The sequence below is a fragment of the Pararge aegeria genome, chromosome 9 (genome assembly GCF_905163445.1).
Source record: "Pararge aegeria chromosome 9, ilParAegt1.1, whole genome shotgun sequence".
Classification (NCBI taxonomy): Eukaryota; Metazoa; Arthropoda; class Insecta; order Lepidoptera; family Nymphalidae; genus Pararge; species Pararge aegeria.
Window position 1 is genome coordinate 11657486 of NC_053188.1, and position 13098 is coordinate 11670583.

Sequence of the window (13098 nt, forward strand, 5' to 3'; positions counted from 1 at the left end):
CTATCCTATATATATATATATATATAGCTTTGGCAGCATTACGCTTCGCCATCAGTGCCCGGATATCTTGTGTCAACCATGGCGCAGGGAGATGCTTCAGGGTTATTTTTAAGTTAGATTAAAAATCGCAAAAAATATCCTCTTACGTCCTAAGCGGCGCGTGTTTCCTTTGATTGGTCGTACTCTGGACGCAATCTTGAACTAAGGAAGGGACGCAAATTAAAAGCCTAGGCATGGCTTTGTCTTAATTAAGTTGGCAGGTGTATCAGTAGCGCCATCCTTCTCTTAATAGTCCCTGCGGAATAGGAGAGCAGTACTATAATCAGTTAAGTTATAAGTTTGTAGGTACACAACTGTTGAAGCGCCGTTGCCTACAATTCGTTTAAACAAAGGTTTACAGATTAAAAAGGCAGGCATTACGAATTAGTAGGTATCAGTAATTATTAATTAAACTATCTACACTGTCATCGCACTTTGTATGGGCCAACAACTGTAACGATTACAATGATAAAATAAAACATGTCTGAGACAAATTTTCTGCACAAACAATGTTTCTTGTATTTTAATTTATACTAATGGTATTATGCAAGATGTTAATACAATTCTACGAAACTCTACATGCATGTATATTTCGTGGCAGTTCCACTTACTAAAACATTTAGGTTATTGACGTCAATATTTATGGCTATTCGAAATAAACAGAAACACGGAAAACCAATAACCACTTGTATAAAGAACCAGAGCGCCTATTCTCGAAATCGCAATAGGTAGTAGTACAAGTTTTTTTAGCGTTCTGTAAGCAGGAGGTTAGAACGCAGCGTTCGGTTGTTTTTTTGTTTTAGGCTACAAAGACCAATAAACCTACCTAATTATTTCATTTGTTCATGTTAACGAACGATAGGATTCGATTGTTTAATTTAAACATAATTTCAAATAATGGTTTTATTTTTTCCAGATAATGCCTAGATAACAAATACACGTTATATTGTTATTTTACCTTTTAAGGTATTAGAGAAGCTGCTTCTTTTTTTGCCTTATTGCATATTTTACTTTAATCGTCATGATAATTATCAACACATTACCGGCCCACTACAGGGCAGGTTCTCTTCTCAGAATGAGAAGCATCTAGGCCGTAAACGCTGGCCAAATGCGGAGCTCACACGCCGTTGAGAACATTATGGAGAACTCTCAGGCATACAGATTTCATAACGATCTTTTCCTTCACCGACAAAGCAAGTGATATGTAAATTTCTTAAATAAACAAACGCACATAACTTTACCCGCTACGCTATCACCAGTGGCGTGCATGGAGGGTATGCACAGTGTATGCAGATAAAATAAAATTAAGAAAATCCCCAGTATGAGTTGTAAATACTTGAGGGTAGGCTTTTTATAACTATTACAATGCCTACCCTTAAGTTTTTTATAACTCCTACAGGAGATTTTCTTCATTTTATATCGTCTACATACCCTGTGCATACCCTCTATTCACGCCACTGGCTATCACTGCTTCACTATAAAGTTGTACTTGTAAATATATTAAAAAAAGTTCACAAAATACAATTAGTTACGTCATTTTAAAAATAATATTTTCCGACAACAACAAAAATATGAGGTGACGACCGACGTTCTTATACGCATAATTATTATCTTTGTCTCGCCGAAACAAATATTTACGTCAACGGTGGCCTTTCTCGTTACCATTACAATGCTGATGAAATATGTTTGTGGCTTAGGTTTCGTTACAGTTGACCGCTGAAATAGTTATTCGCCACAAAATCACCAGCACGCGTGCTTTATCTGTTGTTATTAAGTACCTATATTATGATAGAAGTTTTGTGTTTGGGCACAGATTAGTCAATAGGTATATTATTAAAACAAAGTCTATTGCGGTTTTGAAGCCAGTGAATACAATTATTGATTCAAGTCCGTAAAATTGTAACGATAATAGGCGGTATTCGATTTTTTATTATTCCACCACAATTTAGTCCTTGACTGTTATCTCAATCTGGTGTTAAGTGATGATGTGGTGTAGAAATGGTAACGGGCTGACCTGTGCGGGGTATGACAGTTATATTAAACCCATATCCATATTCGGTTTCTACGCGACGTCGTACCGGAATGCTAAATCGCGTGGTGGCACGTCTTTTTCGGTACTAGCCAAGGCCACCCACCAGACCAGACCAGACCAGAGAAAATTTAGAAATTATAAATTCCCGCAAGACCCCTTCTGGAAATCGAACCCGGGACCTCCCACTTAAGAACACAGCGCTCACCGCTGCGCCAGGGAGGTCGACCAAAAATATCGTTACAGTCCGAGTTAAACGATAATTATATTTATACTCGAGCCAACTGAGTTTCATGTAAGAAATAATATCATATACAAAGCAATATTAATATTTAAACCCTGATGACAACTAACGTAATAAAGCGTTTCCTGGTAGCTTACAACTGTTAAACTTGTCTAAGAACCAGCTTTTAAGTGATAGTAGTATGTCCGCAACCTCGGAGTACGTTTGCGCGTATGGGCATTTGGCCGTGCGTGAATCCAAAGAATTGTAGGTACCACTGCATGGCTACACACACACAGGCCACATGCAGGAGACAAAAATTTTGTCCCCCGATTATATCCCCTCACAAGGGATATAATTAACGTGCCCACCTGCTAAAACACGGGAACATGGAATAGAAGAAGTTTACCCCCGTTTATTATTCCACACATGTATTATATGGATATTATTTCCAATACGCGCCAGTGCTCTGAGAGATGATAAAGCTTTAGGAGAAGATTTTTATCCTTTCCCTTTGGGATATAATTGTCTCCTGCCCATGCTGGCCGTGCTGGTTGACACAGGCACGTTACCTTCACTGTGAAAAACTCAAAGTTTTAACTTTGAGTTTTTCACAGTTTGAGTGTTTCAAGTTTTAACTTTGAGTTTTTTTATTAAAATAGGCCCACAGAAGTGGGCTTATAGTAGAGGTTTTTTTTGGTAGAGCTTGTTTGGGGAGGTAGTACCGCTAGTATTTCGCCGCCAAGCAGCATTTTTGTTTTCCGGTCTGAAGGCATGCACATGCGACTAAACACCTACGCCTCAGGCTGATGGAAACAACTTATCAGGATGTTTTCCTCGCATGCCCTGTGCCCTGTGTTGCTTTGTTTATAGTAAAAATAATAATAAATATATTACGACAATACACACATCGCCATCTAGCCGCAAAGTAAGCGTATATCTATAGCTTGTGTTATGGGTACTAAGATGACTGATGAATATTTTTATAAATAACTAGCTGTTGCCCGCGACTTCGTTTGCGTTTGATTTTGTTTTTTGATGTGGCATTAAATTTAGTTGTAGATCTAAAAAAAAATAAAGTGTTCAGTATCGCTAAGCCTTAAATGAGGGGTTTGCTGCTGTCCGCTGAGGATTTTGTCCTCTATCTCCAACCACAGTTTGGACAAAATTAAACACATATTTTAACCTCTATAGTACAAAAATAATTATTTTAATCGGTTATAATTTGTCGGAGTTATGGTGTAAAATCGTCAAACACTTTCATCCCCTCTCCCAAAGGAACCGTGTTTAATGTCGGGATAAAAAGTATCCTATAATACTTCTAACACTTCCAAGAATATGTGTACAAAGTTTCATGAGGATCGGTTAAGTAGTTTTTGCGTGAAAGCGTAACAAAAAAACTTACATTGACATTTAAAATATTAGTAGGGTAAAGTTAATATTAGTAGCATACATATAAACACCCAGACACTGAAAAACATTCATGCTCATCACACAAACATTTTCCAGTTGTGGGAATCGAACCCACGGCCTTGGACTCAGAAAGCAGGGTCGTTGCAAACTGCGCCAATCGGCCGTCAATAGGCGATGGTTTTACATTTACCATCAGGTGGGCCATCTGATTGGTCCACCAAATATAAAAATAAAAAATAAACCTAATTTGACTACATATTTATTTCTACATAGCAATTCAATATTTCCATTAAATATTCGTTAACTCAAAAACCAAAGCTTCGCGGTTTCCAAACGCTCCCGAGTCTATAAAGAAACACACAACAAACAAAGACAGGTAAAATTTAAACCCCTTTTATTTAGAGCAACTAGATAAAAACTATTTCAAATTGAAACCAAGCATCAAAATCTAAAATTTTACGTTTATATGAAATAACATTAAATAAAAACGAAATTATATCTTGTGAGCTCATCTAGACAACCTTAGTTTCTCAACAATGAGTAGATATTGATGGCTACGACGATGCTCCTCGATTTATTTTCATCGCAGAACCAGTCAAAGAAGCTGATAAGTGGTATCGCCGAGGGGGCATGCCAGCATGAGAAAGACGAAGGTGAAGAAACACCTTATTGCACGCAAAGCATTAAATAATACAGATAACATAATAAGAATAAGAAATAAATATAAAATGTAGGCAAGCAAACGCAGCCTTATTGCTGCAAGCAATTGCTTACAACCTTCGTATGTCAGAACCTGTGGCAAGAGAGCGTGACAGTTCTGCAAGCGTAAATTCAAATTCAAATTCAAAATTTCTTTATTCATGTAGGCCTATCGCAGGCACTTATGAAGCGTTCATAATAAATATACTTATATTGTCATATATAAAGAGAGCGTCTTGCTGTAACCGTGACGACATAAGAGCTGGTTTTTTTCCAAGGCGGAAAATGCTTCACATAAAGAAAAACACGACATTCTTTTGAACAGACACTTTGAGCAGTACAAACAGAAATTATGAAGGAAGGTCTAACAACAATGTCGTATATAAATTTCATGTTTATCCTCGTTTCCTGATTGACATCGATATTTCCGTGAGCGTTAATTACTAACGCGTAAAGTCCGTGCAAAGAATGTGTTTAATTTATTGACAAAAAAAACACGGATCCACTGCGTTCGTATACATGAGATGTAGGTTTCGTGAACCCCTTATAATATTTCGAATAGGTGGTGGGGCCACTACAAACAGACAGACTTCACCTTTCAAAACTGCTCATAAAATAGGCCTATTTGAAAGAAATGAAGTTCGTTTCTTCTTAAATTTCAATTTTTAGTTTCTAAGGAGGCTTTAGTTGAACCGGTCGGTCATTCACATTTTTAATCCCAAAAGTTAGCACAGTGAGGTGTTATATAAAAATAATCCAGGCGGTAATTTTCTTCTTATTAATCAATAATAACACACGTCGCGTGAGAGTAGTTCTCACGCGACGTGTGTTATTTATAAGGAAAGTTGTAATAATGAATTTTATTATTAGATAGAATTAAATAATACATAGGTTAGGTATTATTATATGAATAATTACTTACCTGTAAAAATAAAATGAATAATAAAACGTATTTACTGTTGTAAATTCGTGATATTTTTTTAATCATTGCTTTTAGTGCTGCCATTTAATACCCATCATTGTACTGTTTCCAACATATCCATTTGTAAAGTGCTAATTGTTTAATGTGGGCACGCTTTCACTGGTATTGTTTTCACGCATTTTTTTTATTACAGATTCGGATCTCACCGGCCGTTCACATGTTGGTAAGTGAATAATCACGTCAAATATAAATTTATAATTACTTTAGTATATAAAAGTTAAGATGGTCTGTTTGTTACCAATGCTTAATTCAACTTTTCAATTCAGAGAAATAGATTGCAATTTTCTTGAGGTTACGGTGAAATCCATGCTACCTATGGTATATTTCTCAGGTACAGTTCGGAGATAGGACATTTTTTTATTTACATATTTAGAATCTTGGTAAGGGTACAGATATGGTTGGATGTTGGAATTGAGCTTAGTTTTCATAATACAGAACTGAAACAATAAACTTGGTGTAGCGATAGCCTTTGCAGTAGTTTAAACTGTGTCGAAACCATTAACGCCCACCTTCAACAATAAACGTATGGTACCAATAAAACAAAAGTAGAAAATAGGAAAGATTACATTATCGAATACAAAGAGAATGCAGCGTCTTATTTAGTGTGTGTGGGTGTGTCTTAGTATGTTTGTGTGTGCGTGGGTGTGTATGTGTGTGTGAAAGTGTATGTGTGGGTGTGTGAGTGAGGGTTCACCTCTGTGCCGAAACGCTGTTCAGGATCTGTCTGTGTGAAAGCTCCTGAAGCATTTTAATCCAAAAGCCCAACAACCGACATAGACATGGTCTAAGATATTATACACAAGAGTGAAACCGCTGAACTATATAGTTAAGATGCTCACAGGAACTAAGTAGCAAACTTATTAAAAAAATAAAGTTTAATATATCTTAAAGTAACGGTTTAGAGTTGTAGCAGCTTTATATTAATATTTTCCTGTCTTTCAGGCAATTTAAGTATGATTTTCTTATTAGAAATTACAATAAATATGACATAATAGCTGTTAAAAGATAAACTCAATTATCTCTATAAGAATATCGCTGCCCACTTGCATGCTTTATTGCATATTAGTCACCAGATTAATGTTCAGCGCTCAACAAGATTACTATCTTCCTTCTGAAGTCTTATGAAATAATCATCGAGATTTTATTATTTATTGAGAATTGATAAAAGCTGTCGATTATCATTTGCATGAAGTCACATACCTAATCAAAAGTATGATTCATTAGTAAACTGAAAATATGAATAATTAGAGGTCGTTACAATACCTGTACAATTGCATATATGCAACATTACCTACTTTACTCGCACCTACTAGAAGTTACTTTATAATTCGATGGTAACATTGGCTATATTACCTACGGCGGAATAACTTAAAAAGGCCTAAAATATGATCAATTAAATTGATTGATTTGAATGATGAAAGAGGAAACTAAAATGGCATATAAGGAAACTGAAACTGAAATACTAAAATTACATGCGGCTTCCTCCGCTGTATCCTACTATTCACAGAGTTCCAAAATCCACGGTCCTGGGCCGCTTGTTTCCAGCGGCTCCCAGCGACTCGTTTGATGTCGTCAGTCCACCTCGTTGGGGGTCGACCAACACTACGTTTACCTGTGCGGGGTCGTCGTTCCAACAACTTGGAACCCCAACGTCCATCGGTTCTCCGAGCTATGTGCCCTGCCCATTTCCACTTCAGCTTTGCAACTCGTTGAGCTATTTCGGTAACTCTGGTTCTTCTACGGATCACCTCATTTCTGATTTGATCACGTAGAGATAATCCCAACATTGCTCTTTAACCATAACTCTGAAATATAGTTACATGTCCGCTAAGTTAGTAAAATGTTCTCGATCAAAAAAAGTCATAGTTATCTACTCAGAACGAAAATTAGGAGTAGGTAGTACAATTACTGTATTTTTTTGTAGGACAATTATAGTATTTTTCTTAGTACTATAATTGTCTACTTTGGTTTTTTGTTTATTTTTTTTTATTAGAACTTTTTTAGATTGTTACCAACTAGCTGTTGCCCGCGTTCTTCGTCCGCGTTTTTACTTTTGTTTTTACAATTCTCTTGGGAAACGTTTGTTGGCATAGACTACTTTGTATTCTCTAAACAAAATTTATCTACTATTTATCCTTGCAATTAAGTTGTGCCAAAAATCATATTACAATATTAGTTTCTTCGTTAGGGCGTATAACAGGACAAACAAACTAACAAACACTCACGCATTTATGAATTTAGTTAGGATTTCCTCTAAGTGTTCGTAAAAACACTAATAAATATATTAATTTAATTTATACTGTACCTCCTCGATGTCTCCCAGAAGTAATCAAAAAAAGTTACATAAAAGGCCGTCATCGTGGTCCGATAACCCCAAGATAAAAATCATAATCAATACGTATATAATCTGTGATATTTTATTCCTTACCTGTATCTAGAATATCAGTGCTAGGTTTACATATAATTTAAAACTTCATGGTTATATAAATAGTAATCCGATGATAAATTTTAATAGGAACACCTGCTTGTAATAGTTCTCACATCAAACAATGAACCAAAACAGTATATTATATCTGTATTGCCTAACAGTTTATCAATCAATGGGAACATGCATCTTTGATTCAAAGGATGTTTTGATCATATCGCAGCATGAGGAATCAAATACAAACTAACCGTTAGTTGAGTTAGTTCTCAACGTAAACTTTTATTACCATGCAGAGTTTAATTTCGATTTAATTTTTCCCGAGTTAATCGAAACTCTACAGTCCATTGCTGATTTGGTGATGGATAAATTAACATATCATTGCTATAAAGGCAATCGCTAGAAAGGAGTTTTAAAGTTACCTTCGTATTTATGTTATTGGCACAGTGGTTTGAAAGTCAATAATTTTATTAGACAGTTATTATAGTTGTTGGTTGCATAATTCTGTAGTTCAGTTATATAACCTGCCAATCAAATGGGAGTTAGGTTTTAATTCGTTAAATTTCGTTTTATTTCGTTAATTTTGTAATGAATTTTGGATTTCAATACATTATTATATATGTCGATCTCTTTGGCGCACTGATCTTTTTCATAAGTTGCATATACGGTTGATGACGGGTCTATCCACGTCAGGACTTGGATTTATATTTCCTGAATTTTCTTAGGCCTTCGTCTATGTGTTAGTAAAAAATTTTAAACTATTAAATTAAGAAGAAGAAGAAGAAACTATAAAACTATCTAACTAACTATAAACTAACTATTAAATTATTATTTGTCTGACTTCGGCCGTGGCTACTGACAAAGGTATCAAGCGAATTATTGGTTCGGCACGGGTTAAATATACTATACCATTGATAGCATAGCTCGCTGCTAACTGCATTACTCACTCGCCTTCTGGTGAGATGTCAATTAAAGGCTAACTAGTAGTGGAATAAAAGTATGTAAATTAAAGTAATCCAGGTTGATTAATAGAATTGCAAAATAGAGTCGATAATACGTGATAAGGGCAGAAAAATACGTAATTACAATTATTGTTTCGCTGTTTTAATAATGTGTATAATGTAATGTTGATTTCGAATAGGTTGAGACATTGAAATGTCTTCACTGCACAAACAATAAGATCTTCCGTGTTTGTATATTATTTAAACATGCCAATAATTTCAACTTCCCGGATTTTTTCACATATAGATAATAAAATACAATTTCAATTAGATCTTCTGGCTTGTTATCACTATCGTGAATCTCATAAGGAATCAATTTTGTTTAAGTCTAGGTTTAAAGACGTCGGTTTACCTGTTCCAAACAATTTAAAACCGACTGAAGCTGCCTTGTTCTATCTTTATATATGACATTGACACTTTATATATGACTTACTACTTTTAATCAATTAGTAAGGTGTTCTATCTAATATAGAACAAAATCCTTGAAGTTTCGGACGCATCCATAATTTACAAAAATAGATCGCATTTGAATACGAAACTCTATTTTTAAAGTTGCAAAGACATTGAACAATATTATATTATGTCTGTTATACCGTTTTATGATTACCATTACTGCATGATACGCCTTATTATTACCAGCGTGCGTTTCAATTAAAGTTCATAAGGGTAATTGGTGACTGTAACCTCGGGAGGACAATCCTCCAAATGACACACAAAATATACATGCATATATCAAGTAGTCTCACTTATACACTTCATGATCGTAATCATGATGTTCTAAACTAATAAATATTTTTAAATTGTTTTATTGTACTATGTATTGGCTGCAGAAATCAATAGTTATAATAGAAACTATGATCTTAGAAGGTATTCGATTTAGAGTTAACTGTATCTAGAAAACACAGCAGACAGAGAGCTTCTAGTATTTAATTGTGTATTTGCGACAGTTCCATTTTATTTTATTTGGGTTTTGTTTGGCATTGCCCCAGAGTTCCAGTTTACAGTCTTTTGATTGCTGGCAAGCTTATTTTAAACCGTAAAATATATATTATGCTTGGCATCAAAATATTACTGTTCATTCTATAGTTTGTTTATGTGGACTATTATCTATATTCTGCGGACTACTGAAGACTTAATAAAAGCAAATTTCGATTTTGCGGCGAAATATCTTATGTCAACTGATATAATTTCTAAAAGCATGTAAACCTAGCATTTGTAGGGGTCAGCATTACAAATTCACGTAAATTTTGCAATCCCTCGGAAGGAAAGCTAAAGTAGCTTCCAAAAAGGTAGGATTGCTCGACAGCCAACAGCCTCACTGTTTCTCTGCGCCCACGCACAGACAGGTTCTAGTTATAATTAACGTAAGATAGGGCTCATACTGAATACATATTGCTCTCACCTCTGAAACTATAATAAATCCATTCACACTTTATTTTTTTATATTATTTCAAGTAAATATAATTTTTATATATTATATTTATATTAGTAGTTACATATTTATTTATTTGAAAACATACACATTACAAACATACAAAGTAAAGACATATAATACAGAAGAAACTTTGAATAGAAAATGAGGTTTATCGGGGTGTATATTAAAGTTGTATGCCATTTTTGCCTGGGAGAAATCGCTATGAAGCGATAAGGCCGCCAAATTGTACACGTTGTTAAAAATTACAATTTTGGAGGGGTTCTAGACGTCTTTAAAATACCAAAGAGATGTCTTGTCGGCTCTCTTTATATGTTATATTCAAAGGCTGTCTTATTCATAATAAATAGCAGCTTAGATCATTGTGGATCTCATGTGTGGATTTGGCAGGACTTCCTTGGGATGGATTCCCTTTTCTGCTCTACCTTAATATCCTTAATATTTTAACAAAGGTTTTGAATAACCTATCCACGACAGGGCTTTTTGTTATTGAAACAAAGGAAACAGTAACAAGGACTGGCTTGGCAAATAATAAGTTTATTCAACCTGACAACACACAAACGTTAGTGAATATTATAATAACCTATATAACTTGTGAATATTATAACAAAATAATTATCATTTAAATGAAGAACTTGGTTTGTCTTTTTTGTTATGGTATCAAAGGACATATTTTTTAATTAGCAAATAATATTATCAAGTTGATATCACTATAACGAGGTATTTCTAATCTTCAAAATGCCTTACATTTTTGTAAATTTAAAGAAGGTATGATACGTAAAGTGTTTTCAGATCTGTTGACATAAATTAAAATTGGCAGGTTATATGGTTCGGAGACACAACTTATATATCTAGATTCTGGAATGATGACCCCAACCCCCAACCAAAATTCAGAATTTGTTGGTATCTACCAACGCTGTGGTTTTTGCTACGCAGTCTATCCACCTAGTCTCGGGATTTCCTTAGACTAGGTGGAATAGACAAGTGGCTATGTGAGTCGACGAAATCTACTAGACTCACTCAGCAATGGGAGGAAATTCTTAGAAAAGACCAAAGTAAGTAATTAATAGTACTCACGATCTAGATGGTAGACGTTAATTGATTGAGACAAAGGTTTAACTCGTATACAGTCGTAGTGAGATTGCTATAAAGTATGGTTACTCTACAGACATGAGGAAATGTGAAAACAGCGCAAAAAAATATACAGAAAGACATAAATGGCAGGTTTTAACGTCCTTAATTTGATAGTTCCCGTTATAAATTAATGGTAGCAATTAATTCTGCGAATGGGGATACGTTATACCAACGCGATAAGATGTCGTTTTATTTTCATCCCTATGCCGATTGTAATAGATCTCACTAACCGTTTCAAAATTTTGCTCAAGTTGTTGTCTTGCTATTTTTATTTTAGTTGCGACACAAGTAGTTTGTTAATTCCTGTTTTCCACAGCATCTAATTACACATTTATCACAAATGTATTTTTAGGTAGCTGGTTAAAAAGTAAATGCAGGATTTTCCTATGAAACGAACAAAATAAAAAAACAGTAACATTTAATATTTAAGGTAGGTATAATCTATAAAACGTTTCAGAATGAAGGAAAATTTTGACGGCCGATTGGCGCAGTTTGCAGCGACCCTGCTTTCTGAGCCGTGAGACCGTGGGTTCGATTCCCACTACTGGAAAATGTTTGTGTGATGAGCATGAATGTTTTTCAGTGTCTGGGTTTTAATATGTATTATTCTTTCTAAGTATTTATGTATAATTCATAAAAATATTCATCAGTCATCTTAGTACCCATAACACAAGCTACGCTTACTTTGGGGCTAGATGGCGATGTGTGTATTGTCGTAGTATATTTATATTTATTTATATTTATATTTAAAATAAATGATGTAAGTACACATTGACATTAGTTAGCTACACTGAACAATAAAAAGCATTTTGATGTCATTATGAAATATTATTGCAGACTATTTTTTTATTAGTTAATAATAAACAATTACATTTTCTACCTGAATAAGGTTATGCAAGCATGTCTGCAATCAAAGACAAACTAGGTATTATGAAGTTATGATGGATTTCGCAAGCGACGGGTCACGAGGCCTCATAATATCGTGGCATTGTACAAATAATCGAGGGCCACGGCCTAGTCATGAACGTGTGAATGATAATATCGCAAGAAAACTCATATTCCATGATAGGATTTAGCAAGTTAAATTTGATTAGTGTGATAAATGTACCCGTCTATCAAACTAATCAAGACTGTATTCATATATAGAAATCAAGAGAACCCTTAGTTAGGATATCGTCGTGGATAGTCTACTACTGCGTTATATCGGTAATCCACATGTTTTGAGAAAGGCTAGAAAACCAATTATTGAACACTAGAATCTACCGAAAGTTGAACCAACTGTTGGACTATTTTGTTCTCCTTAGTATATTATATGTGAACAGACTTTTATTGTACACCAAAGAGAAAATTCACAGAGATACATGTACAATAGCACAATAATGTTGAAGGTACAACATATAAACATACAAATACTTTACTATAAATGCATAATATAAAAATTATAATCAAATAAATAAAAATAAAAGAATCCTCAAAAACATATGCAACACTAAAATATATTACATTAAACAATGCAATATATATTATATTATATTGTATTTAATACAATATAATATAAAATATTGTAACATGCCTTTGCATTCTTTTACATTATAATAAATATTAAGCTTTTATATAAACGTTCGGGTACATCTTAACGTATTTCGGAACGTTTCTCTTAGGTGACAGTGACATGATTACTCTTCTTAAACCTTCCATTGCGCGTAACATTGATAAATAGCACT

The 13098-nt window shown here is 34.3% G+C and overlaps 1 protein-coding gene across 3 annotated transcripts in view; it reads left to right on the top strand.

Moving 5' to 3' along the window:
- LOC120626182 overlaps positions 1-13098 on the top strand; it is a 218095-nt gene that overhangs the window by 128840 nt on the left and 76157 nt on the right. For 2 of the 3 annotated variants that reach the window (XM_039893553.1, XM_039893555.1), the window contains one exon: positions 5519-5548. The exons of the other annotated variant lie outside the window; for it this stretch is intronic. In XM_039893553.1, the coding sequence (XP_039749487.1) occupies positions 5519-5548 (30 nt within the window). The remainder of the gene's footprint in view (positions 1-5518; positions 5549-13098) is intronic. 3 annotated transcript variants of the gene reach the window in all.